This window comes from Melanerpes formicivorus, unplaced genomic scaffold (genome assembly GCF_026170545.1).
Source record: "Melanerpes formicivorus ecotype bairdi unplaced genomic scaffold, bMelFor1.0.p_v2 SCAF_21, whole genome shotgun sequence".
NCBI lineage: Eukaryota > Metazoa > Chordata > Aves > Piciformes > Picidae > Melanerpes > Melanerpes formicivorus.
In genome coordinates, this window is record NW_027142373.1 from 11,559,469 (window position 1) to 11,586,242 (window position 26,774).

At 56.0% G+C, this 26,774-nt stretch overlaps 1 protein-coding gene across 1 annotated transcript in view; it reads right to left on the reverse strand.

Annotated features, from left to right (window-relative positions):
* Window positions 1–26,039, reverse strand: part of NTN1 (netrin 1) — a 173,135-nt gene extending 147,096 nt beyond the window's left edge. The window contains exon 1 of the mRNA XM_068151606.1: window positions 25,016–26,039. Within this exon, the coding sequence (XP_068007707.1) occupies window positions 25,016–26,039 (1,024 nt within the window). The remainder of the gene's footprint in view (window positions 1–25,015) is intronic.
* Window positions 26,040–26,774: the final 735 nt, after the last annotated feature.

The following is a 26,774-nucleotide window of genomic DNA, read 5'->3' on the forward strand; positions in this document are numbered from 1 at the left end:
TGGCTGTGGCTGCTTCCCAGCATCCTCCCCAGGGCAGGCACAGACCTGGGACTGGCCCCTCAGACACCACCCCCTCAAATGCTCAGATCCACACACAGCCTCAGCGCCCAGCTTCATGGTCCTGCTGTGGGGGTGAAGCCAGCTGGTTTTTCTCTCCTACAAGGCAGTTTGGTGAATTTTCCTCCTTGCCAGGGGTGGGGGTTGTCACTTGCCTCTCCTCCTGCCTTCTCACTGGGATCAGGCGAAAGGGGAGCCCCTGAGCATGGGAGACGATGTTTGGGGGTGGGGGTGAAAGCTGACTGCTAACAGGGGGCACAAACTAGCAGAAGCAAACTGCTCTTATTTTAGCAAGACCTCTGAAACCTTGCCATGACTGGTGGCTCAGGTAGCATTTCACTGCCTTAGGTCTGAAGGTGGGAGTGAGAGGGAGAATTGAAACTCCCTAGCATAAACATGATGCAGAGCCACACAAAGTGCTTCCCACAGAGGTGGAATTGGGCACAGGACAAGGCTGTGCTCCCCTGCCTGAGTGATTCTGAGCCCCTGAGGTGCTCTGAGCTGCCTCCATGGGAGACCCATGGAGATCCCCACCTTTTAACAGGTTTCTTGCTATTAATTTTTCCCTGCCTGAGGGATGAGCAGAAAGGGTGTCACTGTCAAAGTGCATTTGATCTCCTCTCAGCCTGAGACACAGAGCTGGCCCTGGGCACCATCAGGGCAGGTGAAATTGGTGCCTTTCCCACTTGAGGACCCCGAGGAGGCAGTTGGAGCTGTGAGGGAGCCGTTGGCTGCACAGCCCATGCCCCACCACCCAGCAAAACGCTGTGGGCTGCCTTTGGGATCCTCCCCTGCTGCAAAGTTGGGGCGGAGAAGGGAGGAGGAGGGGTTGCAAGCACAACCCCACACCCCATCAGTCAGGGCAGCTGCACTCCTGGAGGCAGCACCTTCCCTGTGTGGTTCCAGACTCTCCTGCTCTGGGTGATGTTGTTGCATCTGGCAGAACAGGAGCACATTCACTGGCACGAGGAAAGTCCATGTGCAGCCAAACTCAACCTTCTGCCCAAAGCCAGGAGGGGAGAACAAACTGCACAGAGGGAAAGCTGGGCTTCAGCCAAAGCCTGCAAACCAGAGGTGAACCAGGAATGATTTTTTCCTCCTTCTGTTTGCTTTCTCCCTCCATCCCATGTGAACTGCTCGCAGGCAGAATCATAGAATCACAGAATGGTTTGGGTTGGAAGGGACCTCAAAGATAACCTAGTTCCAAACCCCTGCCATGGGCAGGGACATCTTCCACCAGCCCAGGTTGGTCAAGGCCTCATCCAACCTGGCCTTGAACACCTCCAGGGAGGGGACATCCACAGCCTCCCTGGGCAGCCTGTGCCAGGCTCTCCCCACTCTAAAGAATTTCTTCCTACTCTCCAGCTCAGTCTCCCCTCTTCCAGCTCAAAGCCATTGCCTCTCGTCCTGTCACTCCAAGCCTTTATCAGAAGTCATAGTATCATAGTATCAGTCAGGGTTGGAAGGGACCACAAGGATCATCCAGTTCCAACCCCCCTGCCATGGGCAGGGACACCCCACACTAGATCAGCCTGGCCAGAGCCTCATCCAGCCTGGCCTTAAACACCTCCAGGGCTGGGGCCTCAACCACCTCCCTGGACAACCCATTCCAGGGCTTCACCACTCTCATGGGGAAGAACCTCCTCCTCCCCTCCAGCCTGAATCTCCCCACCTCCAGCTTCATTCCATTCCCTCTAGTCCTATCACTACCTGAGATCCTGAGCAGTCCCTCCCCAGCCTAGTCCCTCTCCAGCTTTCTTGTAGCCCCCTTTCAAGTACTGGAGCTCACAAATCCAGGCAGCAGCAGCATCTGAGCCACGCAGAACGCTGACCTGAGCAAACCCCTCGCCGCTCCCCTTCCTTTTTATTTCCCATCCACTTAGAGTCAGTTATTTTACAGAAGCTGTGAGGGGTGGGGAGTGAGGGGTTGCCTTTGTCATCCACTTAAATGGTTTGTTTAAATGGGCAGCCAGCTTCTAAGGGGGCTAATTTTATAGGCACCATAACCTGATGCGGGAAGTTTCTTTTACGACTCCTCCACTCCCCCCTGTCTCGAGGGCTGCGGCCGAGAGCCCCCAGGGGAGTCTGCGGAGAGCTGGCAGCTCCCTGGCGGTGGGAAACGAGGCGAGTAATCCACCCAAATAAAACTGTCTTCTGAGATATAAATTAGGCGATGGCTCCGAGGGGATGAGGAGCTGCTCTGCTCACCCACGGGGCCGACGCCCTCGGGTAGCAGCTGTTGCAGTGACAGGTTCTCCCAGGCTGCTCGGCTGAAGTGACCTCCCAAATGCTTCAGCAGCAGCAGCTGGAGCAGGCACAAGCACGCCGCGTTCCAGGGCTGAACAGCGAGTGCTTGCCCGCTGCTGAATCGTTCGAGGGGTGGCCCCACCTCCTCTGAGGACTCTGATGGGGGTGATAATCCACAGACATCACTGGATCGCAGAAGGGTAGGGCTTGGAAGTGACCCCTGAAGATCGTTGAGTCCAACCACCCTGCCAGATGCAGTGAGAATGAGGTATTAGACCTGCCTGAAACCCTGGGGGCAAGTGAATTTTGACGAGGCTGCTGCTTGGGGATCATTGTGACCTACTCTAGGTGATCCTGCTGTGGCAGGGAGCTTCCACTGGATGAGCTTTGGAGGTCCTTTTCAAGTCCTATGGGTCTGTGCAAATCAGCTGCCTGTATTAACTTGGCTGTGTCCAACGAGGCTGATTTTGGGCACCTGCAGTGCCCTGATCCTGCAGGCAGCATGGGATCATGGATCATGGAATTGCTTAGGCTGGAGGAGACCTTTCAGGTCAGGGGGTCCAACTGCTAACCCAGCACTGCCAGGTCACCACTAAACCATGGCCCTTAGTATCACATCTCCATGGAATATCCATCTCATGAAAGCACATTGGCTGCAGGGAGGCTCAGAGAGCTCAACAGAGGCACATGGCTGGGCATACAGATGAGGGCAAGCACTGCTCCTCATTCTGCTGCTGCACTGTGGGATGGAGAGGGCTGGAACATCACTGCTGCTACCCACAGTTTGTCTGGGAGGTCCCCACTTGGACAAATCCCAGAAGATTTGTTCCAAGCTCCATGAAAATCATGAGGGTGTGCCATGATCAGCTGCAGAAAATGATGGATGCCAAAACTGTGTCGGTCCACAGCCCTCCTTTATCCTCCCCCTACTAGGCTAAGTGATGTGTTATGCCCTAAAATGCCATGGGATAAAGCCAGGTTCACAGAATCACAGACTGGTGGGGGCTGGAGGAGACCTGTAGAGATCATTGAGTCCAACTTGCCTGCCAGAGCAGGCTCACCTCGGGCAGGTTGCACAGGAGGGTGTCCAGGTAGGCTTTGAATGTCTGGAGGAGACTCCACCACCCCCACTCTGGGCAGCCTGCTCCAGTGCTCTGCCACCCTCGAAGTAAAGGAGCTGCTTCTGATGTTTAGATGGAACTTCTTTGTGTTCAAGTTTATGTCCCTTACCTCTTATCCTGTCGCTGGGGACCACTGAGTCCCCTTGCTGAAGGTAACAGGGTCCAGATTGCCACCTTGCAGCAGGCAGGCGCTGGGGGCTGAGCTCGTCTCTCTTCACGGCTTATGCCGTGCCAAGTGCACCCTTGGCACCAGCTCAGCAATATTAATTGCCCATGAGAGGAAGCACATAATCAGCCTTCAATGCTGTATAATTACACAGGAATTAGCAGAAGAAATTAATTCCAAGAGGTGAACATATGGGCTGCAAGGCTGGAGCCGGAGCTGGATTTTGCCTTTGGTTGCTGCCACTCATAACTGAGGGCAGAATCTAGGCCAGAAGTTTGTGATTTATTGTAGCAAAATGGAGTGGGTAATGAAAACCATGCTGCTCTTAACACACAGCCGACTTCCAACACAAATGCCAGCAGGAACTCTTTCTTCTCCTCTTGGCCTTGCAGCCACCCGGCACCAGCGGATCTCTGAGCTTGGCTCTCCTGCCGTGGCCACAGGGGAAGGCACACCAACCACACCAAGAAACCCCAACACTTGCTAGCATCAGGCTCAGGGACAAGCATCCCACCATGCCCTGCCAGTCCTGGACCCTCCTGTGCTTCTCCCCCATCCCCCCTATCCTCTCACACCTTCCCCCCCGACCTGAGCAGGGCTGAGTCTGTATTGCAGATTATCCCCACAAGCAAATCAAACTCCTGCTTAATTGAAGACTGCTTCAGCAAGCAAATAAAAATCAGGCTCTGTGGCTGTGTGTTCCTCACCACACTGGTCTCCAAAATACCCACCAGGAGCTGGCTTCATTCTGCTGAACCTGCCCCACTTGGCTGCAGCATTGACCCATTCAACCCAAACCGTGTGCGTGTTGAGCACCCACTGCAGCACCCAAAGCCAGGGGACCCATAAGGAGTGAGAGCTTTTCTCCTTCCTGGTACAGCCTGGAATAATGGAGTGAGGCTAAGGAGATGAGGTTCAACAAGGCCAAGTGATGGGTCCTGCACTTGGGTCATAACAACCTCATGATTGCTCCAGGCTTGGGGCAGAGTGCCTGGAAAATGCCTGGTGGAAAAGGACCTAGAGGGGTTGGTTGACGGTGGCTGAAGATGAGCCCAAGTAAAGGGTCTGGAGAACAGGGCTGGTAAAGGGTCTGGAGAACAGGGCTGGTGAGCAGCAGCTGAGGGAACTGGGATTGTATAGACTGGAGAAAAAGAGGCTGAGGGGACAGCTCATTGTTCTTTACAACTCCCTGAAAGGAGGCTGGAGCCAGATGGAGGTCGGTTTGTCCTTGCAAGCAACGAGCAATAAGTCAAGAGCAAATGGCCTCAGCTTGCACCAGGGGAGGTTTAGGCTGGACATGAGGAACCATTTCTTCCCCAAAAGGGTTGTCAAGGTCTGGAAGAGGCTGCCCAGGACAGTGGTGGAGTCCCCATCCCTGAAGGGTTTCAAAGCTGTGTAGCTGTGGTGCTGAGGACCCTGGTTTAGCAGTGGGCTTGGGAGTGTTGGGTTAATGCTTGGACTCAGCAATCTTAAAGATCGTTTCCAGCCCAAACAATTTGATGATCCTGTGATTCCCAGCCTTTAAAACTGCCCAATTTTTCCTGCAGGGAACATTTCCTTCCCTTGCTGAAAGCAGCAGGTGGAGAAAGCTCCGAAGAAGCCCAACGGCAGTCAAAGGACCCTAGAGCCCTTCCAACACCCCCCCCCCCCCCCGCCCCCCATCCCCCCATCCCCACCCCTTGCAGACGTGGGGCAACCTGTGGGAAAGGGTTGGGAGATGGCCGAGTGCCACGGCAGAGCCCCTTGGCCGCGGAGGGGAAATCATTTGCATGCCAGCCTTGTAGCCGGGCGCCTTCCGACACGGCGCAGGCATAGCAATGCCTCTGCATCTCCGGCAGCCCCCGGCCGCCGCGCCCCTCCGGCACACGCAGCCCTGCGGAGGCTGGGGTGAGGGCCCCCCCCCGGCGAGAGGTGCTCCCACTGCGCCCTCAGATGCTGTCCTGGCATAGAGACAGACAGATCTCCTCTTGCCCCGGGAGGGACAAAAGAATGATACTGACACAGATAGATGGGAAAGGGATGGGAAGCTTATGTGGAAAAGCAATTTGGCGTTTTACAGGAGCTACCTAGCAGAGTGGCAAAGATATATATACCCAAAGGCCTCCCAACTCTTCCCTTCTCCCCACCTGAGAGTATACCCAAAACCCCCAGGGCTCTTTCTTACCCTCCCACTCAGCCTGGCCAGGTCTGAGACTGCCCCCCCTTCTCCTCCTGGCATTAGGCCTAGACCCAAGAAGCCTTGAGCTACTCCCTCACTGTTACCCGATAGGGAGCATCTCCCACAGGAGCAGAGAGGGAAGAAGGAGCAAGAGAATGACTTTGCAGATGAATTTATAGGGTGCAGGGTTTATGGGTGTGAAATAGGCTGCTTCCTGGGTTCACCTTACTGAGTTGGACACTGGGGACACCAGAGGTGTGACTTGCTTGGCAGTAACAGGAGGCACCCAGCCTGGACTGCCACGGATGCCAGCAGCAGCAGGACGAAGGGGAGCCGAGAGGCAGCGGAGCCAGGCGCAGGGAGTAGCTGCAGCGGAGTTTTCCCAGGCAGAGCCGTGCGTGCCAGGGGCAGCAGGAAAGGGGCGGGCTGGGTGACAAGTGGTGTGGCCTCCCCTTAGCTCCCTGGCTGCCTCAATGGCTCCCGGGTGACTCTGCAATCAAGGTCCCATTCACTCCAGGAAGAGCCTGAGTCCCAGGGGATGTGTGTCAGGCCAGCGCTTTCCACTTCGCTTTCAGCGCATGGACACCGATAAATTTTCCAGGGACAGTGGGACAGCCACTTCCACAGCCTCCTTAAAGCAGCCCAGGGCCCTGGGAAATCCATCACACTCAGCAGCTAGCAGTGCTGAGGGTGAGTTCATGGACCTCCTCGCTGCCAAGGGCCAGAGCACAAACCGCATCGCCCATGGGCCAGGCAGGGTGATAAATAGATTCAGTCATACAGCCATAGAACGGTTTGGGTTGGAAAGGATCTTAAAGATCATCCAGTTCCAACCCCCTCCTGCTGTGGTCAGAGACACCTCCCACTGCACCAGGTTGCTCAAGGCTTCATCCAACTTTGTCTTGAATACCTCCAGGCAGGGGGCATCCACCACCTCCCTGGGCAGCCTGTTCCAGTCTCTCACCACCCTCATTCTCAAGGATTTCTTCCTAATCTCCACTCTCAATCTCCCCTCTCCCAGCTCAAAGCTGTTGTCCCTCGTTCTATCAATGCAAGCCCTTGTCAAAAGTCCTTCACCAGCTCTCAGCAACTGGAAGGCTGCTCTCAGGTCCCCCTGGAGCCTTCTCTGGAGCCTTCTCCAGGTTGAGCAACCCCAACTCTCTCAGCCCATCTCTATAGGGGAGTTTCTCTAACCCTCTCCCATCATCTCCCCTCTCCCAGCTCAAAGCCATTGGCCCTTGTGCTATCACTACAAGCCCTTGTCAAAAGTCCCTCCCCAGCTCTCAGCAACTGGAAGGCTGCTCTCAGGTCTCCCTGGAGCCTTCTCTGCTCCAAGCTGAGCAACCCCATCTCTCCCAGCCCATCCCTATAGGGGAGTTTCTCTATCCCTCTCCCATCATCTCCCCTCTCCCAGCTCATCATCTCCCCTCTCCCAGCTCAAAGCTGTTGTCCCTCTTTCTATCACTACAAGCCCTTGTCAAAAGTCCTTCCCCAGCTCTCAGCAACTGGAAGGCTGCTCTCAGGTCTCCCTGGAGCCTTCTCTGCTCCAGGCTGAGCAACCCCAACTCTCTCAGCCCATCTCTATAGGGGAGTTTCTCTAGCCCTCTCCCATCATCTCCCCTTTCCCATCATCTCCCCTTTCCCATCATCTCCCCTCTCCCAGCTCAATGCCTTTGGCCCTTGTTCTATCACTACAAGGCCTTGTCAAAAGTCCCTCCCCAGCTCTCAGCAACTGGAAGGCTGCTCTCAGGTCTCCCTGGATCCTTCTCTGCTCCAGGCTGAGCAACCCCAACTCTCCCAGCCCATCCCTACAGGGGAGGCACTCCAGCCCTCTCTGCTCATCTCCTTTGCCTCCTCTGGACCTGCTCTAACACTTCCATGTCTGTCTTATTCATTCCAAGTGCCGACCCACTTTACATTCCTTTATTTAACAGGGAAGCTCCAGCATGAAGGGGGGGTGGGGGTGGAAAAAGCAAATCTGGGAGAGCCTTCATGGCTGCCTGGTTGTCTCAGCAGGGCTGGCTGAGCTCTGGTTGCTATTATTAGCTTGTTGTTGTTATTATTATTATTATTATTGTTATGATTATATGCATTTCATTCTCTGTGGGGGAATGAATAATGCATGACCCCCCTCTCCACTCCCCCCCCCCCCTCCTTTTTCAATGGATTCACTTATCCAAGGGAGACTGGATGAATAATTTGGATCATTCCAGGGTGGGTTTTTTTTTCCCCTCTCAAGTGCATGGAGGCTGCTGACAAATTGTTCCCTTTTCATTCCTTGGGTGGGGGGATTCATCGGTCACCCAAACCAGGAGGGGGTTCTGGGGTTGCCCCAAGCATGTCTGGGGGCTTTGTTGGGCTTTGTTTGGGTTTCTTCCTTTTTTCCCTTTATTTTTTATTCCCCACCCCTTTTCCCCCTTTATTTTTGATTCCCCCCTTTCCTCTCCCCCCATCCCCCCCTCCATCTTTTGTTTTTAATGGATGGGGTGAAACTTTGTGGAGCAGAGACAAACAAAGTCCTTGTTTGGGGGAGCTGGAATTGTGGAGGAATCACTCTGGCAGGGTTTTGGGTTTTAGGCTGGAGGTGAGGAGAAAGTTCTTCCCAGAAAGAGGAATTGGCCGTTGGGATGTGCTGCCCAGGGAGGTGGTGGAGTCCCCACCCCTGGAGGTGTTCAGGAAAGGCTTGGATGTGGCACTTGGAGCCATGGTTTAGTTGTCAGGAGGTGTTGGGTGATGGGTAATAGGTTGGACTTGATGATCTCTGAGCTCTTTTCCAACCTGCTTGATTGCTTCTCTAATTCTGTGATTGATTTCTTTTTTGTCTGGTGACTGTTTGGTGGTTTCCTGAGGCTGGTGAAAAGCAAATGCTAAGGAGCTTATTAAATGTTGGTTTAATGTTTGAAGGGCATGGCTGCTCCTGACGTTTGATTTGATCAAAATAATTATGCAGCTGATTATTAAGCTTTTGTTTACTCGGTGCTAACGAGAGAATGAGGTATTAGACCTGCCTGAAACCCTGGGGGCAAGTGAATTTTGACGAGGCTGCTGCTTGGGGATCATTGTGACCTACTCTAGGTGATCCTGCTGTGGCAGGGAGCTTCCACTGGATGAGCTTTGGAGGTCCTTTTCAAGCCCTGGGGGTCTGTGCAAATCAGCTGCCTGTATTAACTTGGCTGTGTCCAACGAGGCTGACTTTGGGCACCTGCAGTGCCCTGATCCTGCAGGCAGCATGGGATCATGGATCATGGAATTGCTTAGGCTGGAAGAGACCTTTCAGGTCAGGGAGTCCAACTGCTAAGCCAGCACTGCCAGGTCACCACTAAACCATGGCCCTCAGCATCACATCTCCATGGAATATCCATCTCATGAAAGCACATTGGCTGCAGGGAGGCTCAGAGAGCTCAACAGAGGCACATGGCTGGGCATACAGATGAGGACAAGCACTGCTCCTCGCTCTGCTGCTGCACTGTGGGATGGAGAGGGCTGGAACATCACTGCTGCTACCCACAGTTTGTCTAGGAGGTCCCCACTTGGACAAATCCCAGAAGATTTGTTCCAAGCTCTTGTTCCAAGCTCAATGAGTACTACTAGGGTTAGCTGCAGAAAATGATGGATGCCAAAACTGTGTTGGTCTACAGCCCTCCTTGATCCTCCCCCTACTAGGCTAAGTGATGTGCTATGCCCTAAAATGCCATGGGATAAAGCCAGGTTCACAGAATCACAGACTGGTGGGGGCTGGAGGGGACCTGTGGGGATCATTGAGTTCAACTTCCCTGCAAGAGCAGGTTCACCTCAAGCAAGTTGCTCAGGAGGGTGTCCATGTGGGCTCTGAATGTCTCCAGAGGAGGAGACTCCACCACCCCCCTCTGGGCAGCCTGTGCCAGTGCTCTGCCACCCTCGAAGTAAAGGAGTTGCTTCTGATGTTTAGATGGAACTTCTTTATGTTCAAGCTTGAGGCTGTTACCCCTTGTACTGTCACTGAGGACCACTTAAAACAGACTGGCCCCACCCTCCTGACACCCTCCCTTGAAGTATTTATAAGCATTGGTAAGATCCCCTCTCAGTCTTCTTCTCCCCAGGCTAAAACACCCCAAGCCCCTTTCTTCATATGAGACATTCTAGCCCCCAAATCACCTTTGTAGCCCTTTCTGTACCCTCTCCAGCAGTTCTCCATCCTTCTTGAACTGGGGGAGCCCAGAACTGGACCCAGCACTCCAGATGAAATCTCACCAGGGCAGAGTAGAGGTGGGATTCACCTGGGAATGAGCAGGGCTGAGCTTCATGACTCCAGCGCAGATCTCCCCACAGGGAACAGAGCATAGACTCATAGAATGGTTTGGGTTGGAAGGGACCTCCAAAGGTCATCCAGTCCAACCCCGCTGCAGTCAGCAGGGACATCCTCCACTAGATCAGGTTGCTCAGAGCTTTGTCCAGCTTGAATATCCCCAGGGATGGGGCCTCAACCACCTTGCTGGACAACCTGTTGCAGTGTTCCAGCAGCCCCATGGGGCAGAACTTGTGCCTCACCTCCAATCTACGTCTGCTGCTCTCTCCTTTCAAACCGCTGCATCCAGCACCCTGCCCTAGAACACACACAGAGGGACCTCGACCGACTGGACAGATGGGCAGAGTCCAATGGGATGGCATTCAACAAGTCCAAGTGCCGAGTGCTGCGCTTTGGCTATGGCAACCCCATGCAGAGCTACAGGCTGGGGAGAGCTCCCAAACAGAGAGGGACCTGGGGGTACTGATCGACAGCTACCTGAATATGAGCCAGCAGTGTGTCCAGGTGGCCAGGAGGGCCAATGGCATCCTGGCCTGCATTAGGAATAGTGTGGCCAGCAGGAGCAGGGAAGTCATTGTGCCCTGTACTCTGCTTTGGTTAGGCTGCACCTTGAGTCCTGTGTCCAGTTCTGGGCCTCTCAGTTTAAGAAGGACATTGAAACACTTGAGCGTGTCCAGAGAAGGGCAACAAGGCTGGGGAGAGGCCTTGAACACAAGCCCTATGAGGAGAGGCTGAGGGAGCTGGGGTTGCTTAGCCTGGAGAAGAGGAGGCTCAGGGGTGACCTCATTGCCCTCTACAACTACCTGAGGGGTGGTTGTGGCCGGGAAGGGGTTGGTCTCTTCTCCCAGGCAACCAGCACCAGAACAAGGGGACACAGTCTCAAGCTGTGCCAGAGGAGGTTTAGACTCGAGGTGAGGAGGAAGTTCTTCACCCAGCGAGTCATTCATCATTGGGATGTGCTGCCCAGGGAGGTGGTGGAGTCCCCATCCCTGGAGGTGTTCAAGAGGAGATTGGACGTGGCACTTGGTGCCATGGTCTAGTCATGGGGTCTGTGTTGATAGGTTGGACTCGATGATCCTCGAGGTCCTTTCCAACCTCAGTCATACTGTGACACTGTGTGATGCTGTAACCACAGAGGGCAACCTTCCGGGGAGCAGAGCGGCTGCGGGCGGAGAGCTGGAGCAGCTCATCCCCTCCCTTGCCCGGCGCTGCCTGCTCGGCCCCGATTTACGAGCAGCCTGTGAAGGAGAGGCACCGGGGCCGCTGGGCTGGAACAATGCAGGAATATTAGCCGAGTTACAAAAACAAACAAACCGAACCCCGCCGGGAGCCCGTTGCATTTATCTTCTTTTGTCCACTCTTGCTTCAGCGTGAAAGTCGCCCTTTCAAGCCCAGCAGTTGTGTTCCAGCCCCGGCGGGTAGCTGATCCAAAGCCTTAACACCGCCGGCTTCCCAATGGCCCTGTTTGCACAGTTCAATTCCTTTCTAAATATGCAGCGGAGTTTCCCCTCCCTCCCTCCCTCTTTGCCCTCCCCCCCCTGCATTTTTTTTTCTACCTTTTTTTCCTTCCTTTTAATTTTTTCTTCTTTTTTTTCCCCTCCTTTTTTTTTCCCCCTTCGTTTTTTTTTTTTTAAGCCCAGGGTGTAAAGCACAGGGGCTGGGGGGGGGGGAGGGAGGGAGGGAGGGAGGGGATCTTGGTGCGCAGAGCCTTTGTGTGCAAACACAAGCTGCTGTTTGTATTTGCCTTCCAGACTGTCAGAGCTCAATTGTGCACCCTTGCAAGACCCTGCTACCAGTCTGCTTTCAATATCCGCCGGGCCGGCCCTGCTGCCAGAGGGACGCTCCCCCTTTCCCGGGCTGCTTTGAAGCAAAAGTGATTTAATTTCATGAGACTTTGGGTTAATCACGTTACAATCTCCCAACATTAACCAGAACTGACTCCCTGTTGCAAGGCGGGGGGGAAAAAAAGGGAGGGCGGACAAGCCCAGTAAACAGCTCGGCTCGGGACAGCCTGCGAGGCCCCGGGGTAGGAGACATGCACCGGGGGCTGCCTGCATGCTTCTGCAGCGCTTAGCAGATGAGGCTGCAGGACGGCAGCTGCTTGCCAGCAGCAGCAGGGAGCAGCTAACTTTGGCCGTCCTGAACGTGCTCCACAAGCCGGGCTGCTCCTCTCCTGCACCAGGGAGGCTGAGTTTTAAAAGCCGAGCTTCCGAGAGGGCTGGAGCACCTGTTTTTTTTTATGAAGGCAGGCTGGGAGAGTCCGGGCTGTTCAGCCTGGGGAAGAGAAGGCTCCAGAGAGACCTTCGAGCTGCATTTCAATATCTGAAGGGGACCTGCTGGAAGGCTGGGGAAGGACTGCTCAGAAGGTTCCTGTGGGCATAGGACAAGGGGCAACGGATTTAGGTTGGACATCAGGAGGAAGTTCTGTACAGTGAAGGTGGTGAAATACTGGAATGTGCAGCCCAGGGATGTGGTTGAGGCCCTGTCCCTGGAGACATTCAAGATCAGACTTGATGTGCTTCTGGGCAGCCTGATCCTGTTGGAGGTGTCCCTGCTGACTGCAGGGGGGTTGGACAAGATGACCTTGGAGGGTCCTTTCCAACCCAGTGCAACCGGTGAATATCCTATCCATAGCTTGACCTTCCTTCTTTCCTGTCCCATTTACAGTCTCCTGACACCTCTTGCATGTCCCTCAGGACTGGATTGTCCCTCAGGACTGGAATGGGTTGTCCAGGGAGGTGGTCGAGGCCCCATCCCTGGGGGTGTTTAAGCCCAGGCTGGCTGAGGCTCTGGCCAGGCTGATCTAGTGTGGGGTGTCCCTGCCTAAGGCAGGGGGGTTGGAACTAGATGATCCTTGTGGTCCCTTCCAACCCTGACTGATACTATGATACTATGATACTATGATTTCCTTCTGGGACAGGCTCCTTCTCATTCTGCATTAATTCATACAGCTGTGGCCAGTGGTGCTGGAAGAGCTGTGGCCTCCCTGGCAAGGTCTATCATGAGGAAGAGGAGGATGGGAACAGGGTGATTCAGGTTTTTCCTACTCACTCTTGTCTCCCTCACTCCTTCCTACCTCACCACACCTGTGACTTGGCTCTTCCCAGAGCATCTTCTGACCAGTGCTAGACCCTGAAGGGAAGTACTTCTGGGGCTGTGAGAGCAAACCAAGGTGCTGCAGCGAGCTGCCTGGCACTGAGCAATCCCCGGTGGGTGTAAAAACTCCCTTTTCGCCATCACATCTGCTCTCCTTGCTCCCTCCATCCATTATGGTCTGATTGTCTGAGACTGGACCCTAAATACCCAGACATCTGACATTAAGGGACGTTAATTTGCCCCACAGAGCTGCCATTGAAATTGTCCCACTCAGTCAGAATGAAGCATGGATCACGATGCTCCTTGCAGCCCCACAGAGTGCAGCCTGCTGGGCAGCCGGGTGATGGATGACTCTGAAATACCGCGGGGAAGATGACACGGATTCCTCATCCATCTTCCCATCCAAATCCGTAAGTTGGAGTACACAGGGATGTGTAAAGATGGTGATCAGGGAGGGAACAGCTGGGCTTCTCCTCCTGCAAGCTGGGAGCTCACAGACCCAGCACGGATATGGCACAGAGCCCGGAGAGGGAGCGCGCGGAGCGGGGACTGCTGAGCCAGCAGCTCTCCTCCTGCTTTTTTTTTTCTTCTCTAATTCCCACCTAGGACGGATGGGGGAAGAAATCTCTGCACTTCCTAGCACCCTGAACAACTGGGGACTGCTCTTCCTGCTCCCTCGTGCACCATCATCTCCTCCTTTTATCCCCATCAGAAGGCAATTCTCATCCCAGCGCGTCCCCACAGCAGGTCAAAAAGAATCAATTTGCTGCAAAACAAACCTGCAGAGCCCAGCTGCTCACAGCCTGTGTCACTGCCCTGGCTGCTCCTGCCTCTCATGCTGCTTTTACCCTTGTCCAGGTGAATTTGGGGCTGCTGGATACAGGCTCCAGGCTCTCTGCCTTCCTCTCCCCAAGCAGGGGAGATGCTGCAGCTTTGATCCTCAAGCAGGAAAAGGTTTCTCCCAGAGACATCCCAGAGGTGGTTCATCTTGACTTGCACCAACATTCCCACTCCCCTGCCCTCACAATCTCTTTCCTGCTGCTCATTTTTGGCAGAAGTTGTCAAAGGTCCTCTGGGCTCCTCCCTCCCCAGGGGCACATCACAGCAGCAGGGCTGGAGGCTGCAATCCCCCATGCAGCAATCCAGGACACCCTGGCCCTGCACTGGGGATCCTTCTCCTAGTGACACCATAACCTGGGTGATAACAACAAGAGAGCAAAGGCAAAGGTTCTGCCTGCCCATAACCCTTAATGAAATCATTTAGAAAGACTTTGAACTTCAAGAAGAGTCTGAGTTGGAGGGGTTTGTCCTCCTCCAGCCTCCATTCCTCTATCAAGCACTTGTCGGTGCTGGGTCACCAGTTGGAGTGGATGATCTTAAAGCTCTTTCCCAACCAAAAAAAAAATGATGCTAAGGAGGGAGATGCAGGTACAAATTTCAGCCCTCCCATCACTCACAAGACACTTGGAAAAAAGCTTGAAAGAAAGGAAAACTCCCCCTGGCACCCTCCCTGCTCCCACAGCTGTGTGTGGGACATGGAGCTGGGCTCTTCCTCTGAGTGCTGCGCTGCCCAGCGACGCAGAGATCGCTTGGCACAGGAGATGCAGCAACTTTGTGCCTGGGTTGTGCTGTCCACGCAGCAGCCCCAGCGCCAGTTGAGGCCTTGGAGTGCCCAGCACCACCCTGGCTGAGCCCCAGCATGGAGCAATGTCTCTGCCCATACCACTCCAGCAGTTTTTAGACTCTGATCTCCACTGAAACCAGTGCTGCCCAAAATCAATCCGTAAATCAAGCTCCCAGCTCAGCTGTGTGCCTCCTCCAGCCTCAGCACACTGTCAGAACCTGTTTCTTTAGTATCTACCAGAAAAAAAAGGGACAAGGTTTTTTTTTCCCCCTAATCACTTCACCCCCTGCCTTCCACGGAGCCTAATGCAAACTCGCAGCCAGAGTGTGCCCGAGCCCCCTTGTGCTGCCGATCTCTGCTGCAAACAGGGGGCAGAGTGAGAGCAGCCCAGCCTCCAACAGCCTTCACGGCTGCAGGGGCTCAGAGCAGGAAAAGCCTCCCTGTCTCCTTATCAGTCCCAAGGGCGTCCTAATCCCCCTATAAACGAAAGCTATTATACAGACGTCTTTCTAAAAGCCTGCCCATCACCTCAGCCGGGCAGTCCCAGCACAGCCATCAGCAGATCTTTTTCTTTTGGAGCGTGGTTAGAAGGGGTAAATGCAGTGCTACTGGGTAGAGCTGGGTTTGCACCAGGTGAGGATCTGGCCCAGCTTCTTCCCGAGCTGTGCTTTGATTCCTACTCGGCACAGAGCCCTCTTCCCATGCCACCGGGCAGCAGAGCCAGGCTGAGCCCCTGTGCCGTGCCAGGCTCCCCGGCTCCACCAGGCTGGAAGCAGCAGGGATCTGGCAGGGATGCACTGGGAGGGGAGCTCAGGTCATGCAAAGGAAATATCCCCTGCTGATTGCAGTGGCAAAGGCCAAACGGCAGCCAGGGATGCCCTGGGGACCAAGCAGATGTGCCTGCTGGCCTCTGACACTGCCCAACCCTTTCCCTAGGTCTAAGCCATCCACAGGGGCTGTGAATCCTGGCAGCAAAACCTCTGTTTGCCCTGCTGCTGCCTGGAAAATCAGGAGGATCTGTAGTGCAACCATGAACATCACACAAACAAATTGTCTGGATGGGGTCAAGTCTGGGGGGTGTCAAGTCCTCCCCCATGTTGAGGACTCAGCCTCAGAATCATAGAATTGTTTGGGTTAGAAAAGCCTTCTAAGGTCATTGAGTCCTGCTGTCAACCCAGCCCCACCATGGCCATTAACCCACATCCCCAAGTGCCACGGCCACAGGTTTCTTGAACACCTCCAGGGATGGGGACTCCACCACCTCCCTGGGCAGCCTGTGCCAGTAGGGTGAGGATTGGTGTGCCCTGCACCGCTGGCAGCTCTGTCAGTGCTCTATAGGAAAGGTTGAATCTCGTGTTTGGTGAGTCCTGGGGCCAGTTTGGGTTCATTTCTGCCATTAAACAGCCAAGCAGGGCAAAATCCTGTGCAACACCTGCAGTGTTACAAAGATAATCAGTTGGTTCCAAAATTTCCTTCACCTTGCACGTCCCCCAAAGCAAAACTAGCTGGGTAAGGAACTCACCACAGCAACCCCAAATCCTGCAGAAGGTCTCCAGGAAAACTCTGCTTGCACAGCCCAAGCCCAGCACGCAGTAGCCTGTAATAAGCACGAGATCCTCCAAAAGCTCTGTACCAAAAAGCAGGAGGGAGGCAAAAGGGAGGCAGGAGAGACACAGAGGCAAAGAAAACAGCAGCTCTGGTTGGTCAGGAAGATCATCCCCAAAGATGAAGGGGAGATGCACTGAGACATCTGGAGGTGGTCAAGAAATGTGTGGCCATGGCATCTGGGGACATGGTTTACTGGCCATGGTGGGATTAGGTCAATGGTTGGAGTCAATGATCTCGGAGAGCTTTTCCATCCAAAGCAATTCTATGACTCTGTGATTCTATAAAGCCAGGCTCCTGTGTCCCAGCTGCCCCCACTGCACAGCCAGGTAGGAGAATCAACCCCCTGGAAGTGTTTTCCCAGGCAGGGTCCCTGCATGCAGGCAGCAGATTCGGGAGCCCTCTGGCGCTCCTTGCTCCACCCTCGGCCAGGCAGCACATCCCCCCGGGGCGGTCACGGGGAGCTGGCCCAGGCGAGGCCAGCCTGGGCTGAATAAGGATGACATGCTTTGGCCCAGAAAGAGGAGGGCAGAGATTAGCTGTGGACAAGCTCAAGGGAAGGCAAGTGTCCAACCCAGAGTGCCAAGCCTGGTTTTGTTTTAGCCTTAACTGCGCTTTTTTTGTTTGTTTGTTTGGGGGTGTAAAAACCTTTCTGTTGGAAATCAGTTTAACTTTAAGCTTCCTGAGAATAAAAGCCTTGTGAGAAAGCTCTGCCCATGCAAGGCCCTGCTTGGGAGCCTACAATGGGAGGCTCAGCAGCTTATGGGCCCATATTTCTATGGCTACAGCACCCATCTGCTCAGCAATACAGCAATGCCCCACGCTGAGCAACCTGCTGGGCAGCCCAGGAGGACCCACAGCTCCGTGGGTGGTGAGCCAGGGCTGGGGTGCAAAGGACCCACAGCTCCATGGATTACTCATGGTGCCACAGGAGGTGAGCCAGGGCTGGGGTGCAAAGGACCCATGGCTTGCTCATGGTGCCACAGGAGATGGGCCAGGGCTGGGTGCAAAGGACTCACAGCTCCACAGATGGCTCATGGTGCCCCAAGACGTGAGCCAGGGTTGGGGTGCAAAGGACCCATGGCTTGCTCATGGTGCCCCAGGAGGTGAGCCAGGGCTGGGGTGCAAAGAACCCATGGCTTGCTCATGGTGCCACAAGAGATGTGCCAGGGCTGGGGTGCAAAGGACCCATGGCTTGTTCATGGTGCCCCAAGAGGTGAGCCAGGGCTGGGGTGCAAAGAACCCATGGCTTGCTCATGGTGCCCCAAGAGGTGAGCCAGGGCTGGGGTGCAAAGGACCCACAACTCCATGGATGGCTCATGGTGCCCCAAGAGGTGAGCCAGGGTTGGGGTGCAAAGGACCCATGGCTTGTTCATAGTGCCCCAGGAGGTGAGCCAGGGCTGGGGTGCAAAGAACCCATGGCTTGCTCATGGTGGCCCAGAGGTGAGCCAGGGCTGGGGTGCAAAGGACCCACAACTCCATGGATGGCTCATGGTGCCCCAAGAGGTGAGCCAGGGCTGGGGGGCAAAGGACCCACAACTCCATGGATGGCTCATGGTGCCCCAAGAGGTGAGCCAGGGCTGGGGGGCAAAGGACCCATGGCTTGCTCATGGTGCCACAGGAGATGAGCCAGGGCTGGGGTGCAAAGAACCCATGGCTTACTCTCGGTGCCACAGGAGATGAGCCAGGGCTGGGGTGCAAAGTACTCACAGCTCCATGGATGGCTCATGGTGCCACAGGAGGTCCAGGCCTCGGGGGCTATTCCATTTGCTGGCTGGTGCCATGTTGCTGGTGAAGCTGCCCCAGCTGTGGTGTTTCCCCAAGTCCTGATACTGCTCCACACCTCTCTCATCCCAGAGCCAAAGCATTTTGTGTATGGGGAAACTGAGGCACAGGGTGACAAGAGGAAGCTGTCTGTCAGAACTGGTGACTATTCCCAGTGTCCTCAGAAGGTAGCAGCACACAGCAGCTCCAAAATCCACCTGGCAGCCTTGTCCAGATGGCTCAGGCTAGGGACAGAGTTGTGCTGTGCTGCCCAGCCCCAGGCAATAGCATCTGTCTCAGGCAGGTGGAGAGGACCACACCCAGGGGGTCCTGCATGGGCATGTCCATCTGGCACAGACCCCTTGGATATGCTGCTCAGAGCCCCTTTGGTTGGATGAGAAATGTCACTGCTTGACAAGGTGAGAAGGGATGCTTGCAACCTTCCCCATCCCTCTGGAAGAGATTAGCAAGGAAAATGCCAGGGATACTCAGACCCTTCTCCTCACAGAGGGGTTTGTAAAGCAGCTGATGCCCTCTGTCTGGCTGCCATCCTGCCACAGTCCCAGGAACGAAGAGAAAGAGAGTGCAGCAGACCGACCCCTGCCTGCTCTGCTGGTCTTACCCACACTCCACTTCCCACTCTGCTGCAGACAGAGCTCTCTCTCCCTCCACTCTCTCCACTCTCTCCACTCTGAGATGGACCATTTGCAGAGCCCTGAATCACCACAGGAGAGGAGGAGACAGAAAGGACATCTTCCACAAGCCCAGTCCTTCCCGGTCTGATGTGTCTCAGCCACCATGAACCATTGTCACCCACTGGTGGCCTCAGGACTTGCCCTGACTCCTCACTCACCTGCATGCTCCTGGGGCTCCTCAGCCTTACAGACAAGCAGCAGGGGCTGCTTGCCCAGCTGAGCAACATCTGCAGGCATGCTCTGGTGGGCCTGAAGCAGTCAGTCACCACCAGCTTGACTCCTTGTCCCACGTGGAGACCAAGAGGAATGGGAAGGAACCCACAGGGCTACTCAGCACCCTGCAGTGGCAATCCTCTGGAAAATGGTTATGGATGGGATGAGTACACAAAGGCTTCTAAAGTGGAGATGATTAGTGCAGGTTAAGGGAAAGTGATCACAAATGCTTAGTAAAGGGCTCCAGCAACTCCCTGAGATGAAGTCTTACAGACCTTAGATGCCTTTACAGGACCAGAGAGAGAAGAGCTCACTGCTATGGAAAGACATGGGGCGGTGGGGACAAGTCAGTCCTAGGGAGATTCCAGTTGGGGTTCAGCAGAAAATGTTTCCCCATGAGAACATTTGGAGATTGGAATCATCTCCCAAGGGAAGTGGTGGATTCACCTGCATTGAGGAGTTTGTAAGACTCAGCCTGACAGGATGCTGGGCTGGCTCCTTTCAACTCTATTACTATCTAGACAGGTTGGAGCGGATGATCCATGGGGTCCTTCCCAACCTGGCTTTCTGTGATCCTGCTTTTGGGTTTCCTCGGTTGTGATGAGGACGGAGGGGAGCCCACAGGCTCAGATACCTCCCCAGAGATGCTAAAGCCCCAGGAGGTTTGTCTGGAAAGAAGTTTTCATTGGGAATATTTGGCAGGCTGTTCCCTGGTAGTTCCTGGTCTCTTCTGTGCCTGAGATGAAGCTTCCTTTTTAGCTGGAGGACGGGACTCTCTGGCAAACTGCTCTGACACGAGACACATCCCAGCCTGGGAACCCTCCCGCAGCACACACAGCGGAGCAGAGCCGAGCAGGGCCTGTCTGACACCGGGCTGCGTGCATGGTTTGTGCCAAATCCCCTATCTGAAAACACAAGATGTTTCCTTTCCCTCGCTGCAGTTGCACTTGTTATTGTTAAAGGCTCTCTAGGCATCACCCAGGGCCAAGACCGGGGAGGCGCCCAGCACCTGCAGACACCATTGACGTCAGACACACGTGCAGGTGCTGGGCGCATCCCCGGGCTGGGGAGCGCGGGCTGGGGAGCACCAGACCAGCACTGGGAACGCAGTCTGGAGGTCATTCCCAGCATGCCTGCTAGCAGGCTGCCGCAGCCTGGCTTTGCCTTTGTCGGCCAGGGCGAGTGCAAAGGTATTTTCTGGGAGTATCCCAAAGCAGTGCTTGCCCCTGTGCAATTCCAGCACTCTGGGCTCATGAGAAACTGCAGAATGATAGAATTGTTTTGGCTGGGGAAGGCCTCTTAAGTTCAGCAAGTCCAACACCAACATAACATCACCATGGCCATTAAGCTATGTCCTGAAGTGCCATGACCATGTTTCTTGAACACCTCCAGGGATGGGGACTCCACCACCTCCCTGGGAAGCCTCTTCCAATCCTTGACCACTCATGCAGCAAAGAAATTTTTCCTGATCTCCTCCCCAGCCACAATTGCAGGCCATTTCCTCTTCTTCTATCACCTGATACTAGGGAGAAGAGACCAACCCTCACTTCACTCCAACCTCCTCTCAGGGAGTTGTAGAGAGCAACGAGGTCTCCCCTCCGCCTCCTCTTCTGCAGACTAAACAATCATGCAGTATCCCAAAGCAATGCTTGTCCCTGTGCAATTCCAGCACTCAAAACGACACCATGGTTCCTGAGAGATCATGGAATGGTGTTGGTTGTGCTTTCTTGGCCTCACTAAATCTGGTTGAAGCCCCTGCCTGCATTTTCATGAGCCTACACAAGCTCCTCAGCGATTGAGTTCTCACAACGCTTTAGTTCAAGCCTTTCCCAGCTGCAATCTTCCCCTCCCAGGGGAGCTGGAAGCTTCAGCAGGACAAACAGGGCCGGAGACATGAATTTTGGGCTGGACCAACGCTGAGCAAATGGAGCCAGCCCAACGGCACTGGAGAGAGGGAGGATGGAGAACAGACCTCCAAGCTCGTCTCCAAGCTGTGTCCTCCCCGGAGCACGTTAGCTCCCAGGCGCCCAGCCAAATCCGGACTGTAAGGCCAAGCTCTACGTGGATGAGTTATTTGCCAGGTAAAGCTGATGGGAACCCGAATCTGCGAAACAATTCTGCTGGCCAAGCTCCTTCTGCAGGAGCAGGACCCTGGAGAACATCTCCTTGAGCCAGGCCCCGTCCCCTCCATGCGCAGCGCCCAGGGTTCTCTCGCAGGCGGCGAGAAGCGATAAAGAAAAATTAGATCTGGCTGGCAAGAAATGTTCCCGTGGGAAATTTTGACTTCTTGTCAGAACCTCCAGGGTTGGGTTGTTGTTTTTTTTTTTTTTCCCCTTTCTTTTATTTTTTCCCCTTTTTTTTTTTTCTCCCCAGCCCCAAATAACCATGAATAGGAACAAAGCTTCAAGTTTTGGCAGGGGGGAATGGGCTTTACCAAAGCAAACACCCAAATTTTGAAGCGAACCAAATGCTTTCTATCCTTTTTTTTCTTTCTCCCCCTCCTCCCTCCCTGATTAAAAACAAACAAACAAACAAACAATTTAAAAAGGGGAGGAAAAAAACCACACCACAAAACACTGCTTTTCCAGACAGAAAAAGAAAGAAAGAAAATAAAAGAGCAAATTCGGTGACAATTCTGTAATCAGTTCTCACACCAGTGAGATTTCCGGGCGGGATAGGGGGGGAGGAGGGAAATGAAAATCATCTGAAACGATTTTTTCCTGGATCTATGAGAATTCAATTCAGCTGATTTGGGCTGATTCATCTCCTTCCTCACCACTGCTGCTCAGGAGGGGCTGGCTTCCCCTCTCAAGCTATCGAAGATCCCTCCAACATGCAGCCGGCAGCATCATCGCCGCCAACTCACGGCTCGCTCCCCGGCTCACGATGTGTCCCGCAGCCCTGTGCTGACCACAGAGCTTGACTTTCTCCCTGGATGGAGGAAAGAAACCAGGGTGGGCCGGTGGTCATGAGCAAGTGGGTGGGAGTTGAATAGGGTTATTGTGATCTTTATCTGGGGGGATTATTCCAGCCAGTGTGGGCTTGGCAGAAGCGACCCAGTTGTTTGGGGGTGAGTGGTTTTGCAGGCTGATAGGTACAGCCTCAGGGAGCGTGTAGCAGGAAGGGGTTGGGGAGAATTTGTTTTACCGGAGCTTCAGCCTTGCAAAATTATTCACTTCCCGGCAAAGCTAACGGGGGAGGAAAAAAAAAAAAGGAAGAAATTGAGTGATTTTCGTTTGCAGAAAAAGGCAGCCGAGGACTGTGCGTGGTCTGAAATGCAAAGCCTGGCACAAAAGTCACACATTTTTACTGGAAACTGGGAAAGTCGTTTCCTTTTTATTGGAAACAAATTGGAAGGGAAAAGGATGGTGAAGTGTGCGGGGCCAGCAAAATAACTGAGCGGAAAGGTTTTCAAGGCGCAGGTCAGGATTCTGCGGAGCAGACCTAGGGGCCGAGAGCACCCCGAGGCGCCACCACATTTTACAGCCCCATCGAGAGCTCTTTCCACACGCAGGGAATTCGTCCCTGCCTCTGATATGAGTTTGAGGCCTGGGGAGTTTGAGCCTGAGTACCCCCCTGCTCCCCTGAACCTGCTGCTGAGTAAGAGGCAGCGCCGGGCTCGCCTGGGAAAGAATCAAGCCCCGGAGTCTCGTCCCCGGAACCCCGCCGGAACAGACGAAAAGTAGTCGGGGAGATAAAACCCGGCCCGGGGTTGTCAGCACATCCGAGTGGCACTCACCGACTTCCCCTCCGGGAACCGGCATCTCCCAGCCGCTTCCCGCCGCCACGGGGCCGCGCCCGCTCCGCCCCAGCGGGAGCCGAGCGGAGGCTCCAGACGGAGCCGGGCCAGAGCATCCCCACCCCGAGCCAGGCACCATCGCTTCCCCTGGTGTCACCGGGCAGCAGGAGCGGGGTCCTCCCTCCCAGATAACCCGGGCTCGTTGGTGGAGGCGGCGGCAGAGAAGTTGCTCTGTCTGCGAGGGGAACATCTGATTGTGATTTGGGGAGAAAAGAGAAGAAAACCAAAACCAAAATAAAACAAAACAAAACCAAAACCAACAACAACAAAAAAGCGCTCAATCCTAGCTGCTCGGCGAGGAGTTTTTATTCCTATCGTCGGAGCGGTAAAATATTTTGGAAACGGGGCCGTGTTTTCCGTGTAAACAAAGCGGCGGCGGGTACCGGAGACGGAGTCGGCGGGGCCGGAGAAGCCGATCCCAGTCCTTGGCGCATCTCAGTTGCCGAGGCTGGATCTCCCCCAGCTACCAGCACACGATCCCAGGGGCTGGCACCGGCCATACAAACCACGGCGAGCGGCAGCGTACGGGGATGCCTACGGGGAGCAGGGGATGGGAGGTCTTCGGAGCCGTTGGTGAGATATGGGGGACTAAAAGAGACCCCAAATCCTTCACCCTCGACCGCCCCGGGCAGAGGCGAGGGAATCGCCGGCTTCCTTCGGAGCTGAGGGTCTCCCGGAGGCTGAGGGTCTTTTACAGCCGTAATTCTAGCCCGAAACGGAACGAACCGGCTGCTCCCCGGTGGCCCTGGAGCTCGTTCAAGTCCCCGCCGCCCCTTCACCTCTCTCCGGGGCCGCCCGCAACCCCTGAGGATGCAGCGACAGGAGCCACAGGCTTTTCTCTCCCAGTGCCCGGCCGCCTTCGCCCTCCGGGGAGGACCGAAGCCGGTTCCATCCGTGCATGGAGCCTCTCGGGCGACCGGGAGGCTTTGCGGCGGAGCTCTGAGCCGCTGTCTCGGAGAAGAGAGCAAAGCTATCGGGGAGCTTCTCGGACCGGACCCTTCTCCGTACTCTGCGGGGCCCCGGCCGGAAGCTGCCGGCTGCGGGAGACCCTTCCCAGCCAGCCGGCACTCCTCAGCGTTTGTTCGGGCACGAATCCTGCTTTCCCGGTCTCCTGAGTGTCCTTTCTGCTCTTTTCTGAGCTCCTTGGGGTCTCCTGTCCCGTACTACCGAGTCCCCCTCTGGCCTCATCCTGCACTCCCGGGTGTTTCATGTCTCCCGTCCCACGCCTCCGGCGCTCTCGGTATCGTTTGCCCTAAGTGCCTGTGCCTCGTTGTCCCGGTGGTCCCCAGATCCCCATGTCCCCCGCTCTGAACCTCAGGGTCTCTCGGTTTTGTCATCAGTGCACTGCCGGGTCCTTCGGTGTCCCATCCCCTGCGCTTCCCAGCGCCTTCACATCCCCTGCTCTGCGCTTCTGTGTCCCTCGGTGGCTCCTTTTTTGCCTCACGCCCTCGGGTACCTCAGTGTCCTCGCCCTACCCTTCTCTGCATCTCCTTGCGTGTCCCCGTCCCGCTCCCTGCATTCCTGGATGCCACCGTGCTGATTACCGTCTCCCTGGATGTCCCCATGCCTTTTGCTGCCCGTTCATGAAAAATCTCTAAATCTCTATGTCTTTTACTCCCCTTCTCTTGCCGGGTCCCGGATGTTCCCCTGCCTCTCTTCCCTGTCCCTGAAGGTCCCTTTTCCCCTCCTGGATGTCTTTGTACTTTTCACTCCCCGACTCTGAACATCCCTTATCGCATCCTAAATGTCCCCATGCCTTTCTCTCCCCATCCCTTGCTGTGTCCCGGATACCCCCGTGCCTTTGAATCCTCATCCCTGAATGTCCCTTGCAGAGCCCTGGATGTCCCCATAGTTTTCGCTCCTCGTTCCCTTGTCAAGTTCTTGATGTCCCCATGCCTTTTTCTCGCTGTCCCTGAAGATGTGCTGCTCGGTCCTGGACGTCCCCATGCCTTTCCCTCCCCGTCCCTTGCCGGGTCCTGGATGTCTCCACGCCTTTCGCGCTCTGTTCCCGAAGATGTGCCGCCGGGTGCTGTATGTCCCCGTGTCTTTTCCCTCCCCGGATGTCCCCATACCTTGCCCTCCCCGCCAGCCGCCGGGTCCCCTGCTTCCTCTCCCTTCAGCACACCTCGCCTCCCTCTCCCCGTCCTTCCCCGCCTCGCGTCCGTGCCCGGGACTTGGGACTCACCCACGCACTCGTTGGCCTCCCGGGCCGTCGCTCTCTGCCAGGGCCGATCGTAGTGGAAGGGTTTGCAGCGGTCGCACTCAGGGCCGGCCGTGTTGTGCTTGCAGTCGCACACCAAGCTGTCGTCGCGATCGCGGACGCATCGCGACGCGTGACCGTTGCACTTGCAGCGCCCGCCGACCTGCAAGTCGGAGACGGCGTAGAAGTAGGAGTCGCGGGCCAGCTCCGAGTCGTCCTCGCTCTCGTCGCCGAAGGTGTGGAGGCGGCTGAAGGTCACCCTGATGTCGGTGGCCGTCACCCAGTCCTGCAGCACGGGCGAGTTGTCGAAGTCGTGGGCGGTGGGGCGGCCGTCCAGGGTGCTGAAGGCGATGAGGCCGCCGGAGAGGGGCCGCACGTCGGTGTGCGAGTCGGTGCAGACCGCCTCCTGCTCGTTCTGCTTGGTGATGGCGGCCCGGCTCGGCTTGTTGTACATCTTGCGGCACTGCGTGGAGTAGAACTGGAAGGGCACCCAGGTCTTTCCGTAGTCCATAGACTTGTGGATGGCCATGGACTCCGGGCGAGGCGAGCAGAACTGCAGGCTGACGTAGGTCACTTCGAATTTTTTGCCCAGGGAGAGGGTGAGGGTGACATTCTGGGGGTACTGGACGTAGCTGTCGGACTGCCAGCAGGTCAGGTTGTGGGGGTTGTTGAGGTCGGTCAGGAAGGAGGGCGGGTGGGCGCGCTTAGGGTCGGAGGCGTTGCAGAGGTGGCAGGAGCGAACCTGCTCCTCACCCTTCTCCGTCACCACGCAGTACCGCGACGGCGGCTTCCCGCAGGTGCTCGACACCTTCACCTCCTTCCCGAAGGCCGAGTTGACGAAGTCGGGGATGCAGCGGCGGGGCAGCCCGTGCTCGTCGTAGCAAGGGTCGGGCTGAGCCGTCTGCACGGCGAACATGCCCCCGCCGTGGTAGCCCCCGCGCAGGGGCTGCGCCAGCCAGGCGACCGCCAGAAGCAGGGCCAGCGCCGCCTCCGCGCCCCTCCGCGCCATCCTGCGCAACCTCCGCGATGGAGGGCGAGGAGGAGGAGGAGGAGGAGGGGAGGAGGGGGCGGCGGCGGAGGGGGAAGAGCCGCCGCTTTAGCGCGGAGCAGCTCGGCGGGGGAGACTTGGCCGACGGGACGCGGGGAGCAGCGGCTCAGGGAGCGCGGAGCATCGCCCGCCCCGCGGCCAACCCCGCGGAGAAAAGGGGAGGCGGCGGCGGCTGCCGCACCACAAAAGTGCGGCGGGGCGGCGGGGCTGGGTCCCGCCTGCCTCCCGCCCCGGCTTCTCGTACGGAGGAGAATGACTGGCGGTCCCAGCCCCCGCCGCGGTTGAGGTCATGCTAAAGGAGTGACATCGCGCTGCAGGAACAGAACAACGACATCCACTGGCGGCTCAGCCAGAGACACGCACACGGCCGCGGGGAGGGCGGGGGTGGTGGGGGGAGAGGGATGGGAGAGAGACGGAGCCCGCCCCGACACGGCGGAGATGGGCGCGGGGCTCCCGAGGAGCTGTGGAAGGGCCTTTCCCTTCCCCACAGCTCTATGCCCCCTCTGTGCCTGCGCCCCAGCAGCTGGGGATGCTCCATGGGCACAGGGTAGGGAAATCAGGGCGGGGGGGGAGAGGTCCTGAGAAGCCCCCCTGACTACCTACGGGAGGGACAGGAGCGTGTCCTCTCCCAGCTGCTCGCTGCTGGCCTCCCCTTCTCTACCAGCCCTGACACACCTCACACAACCCCTATCCAGC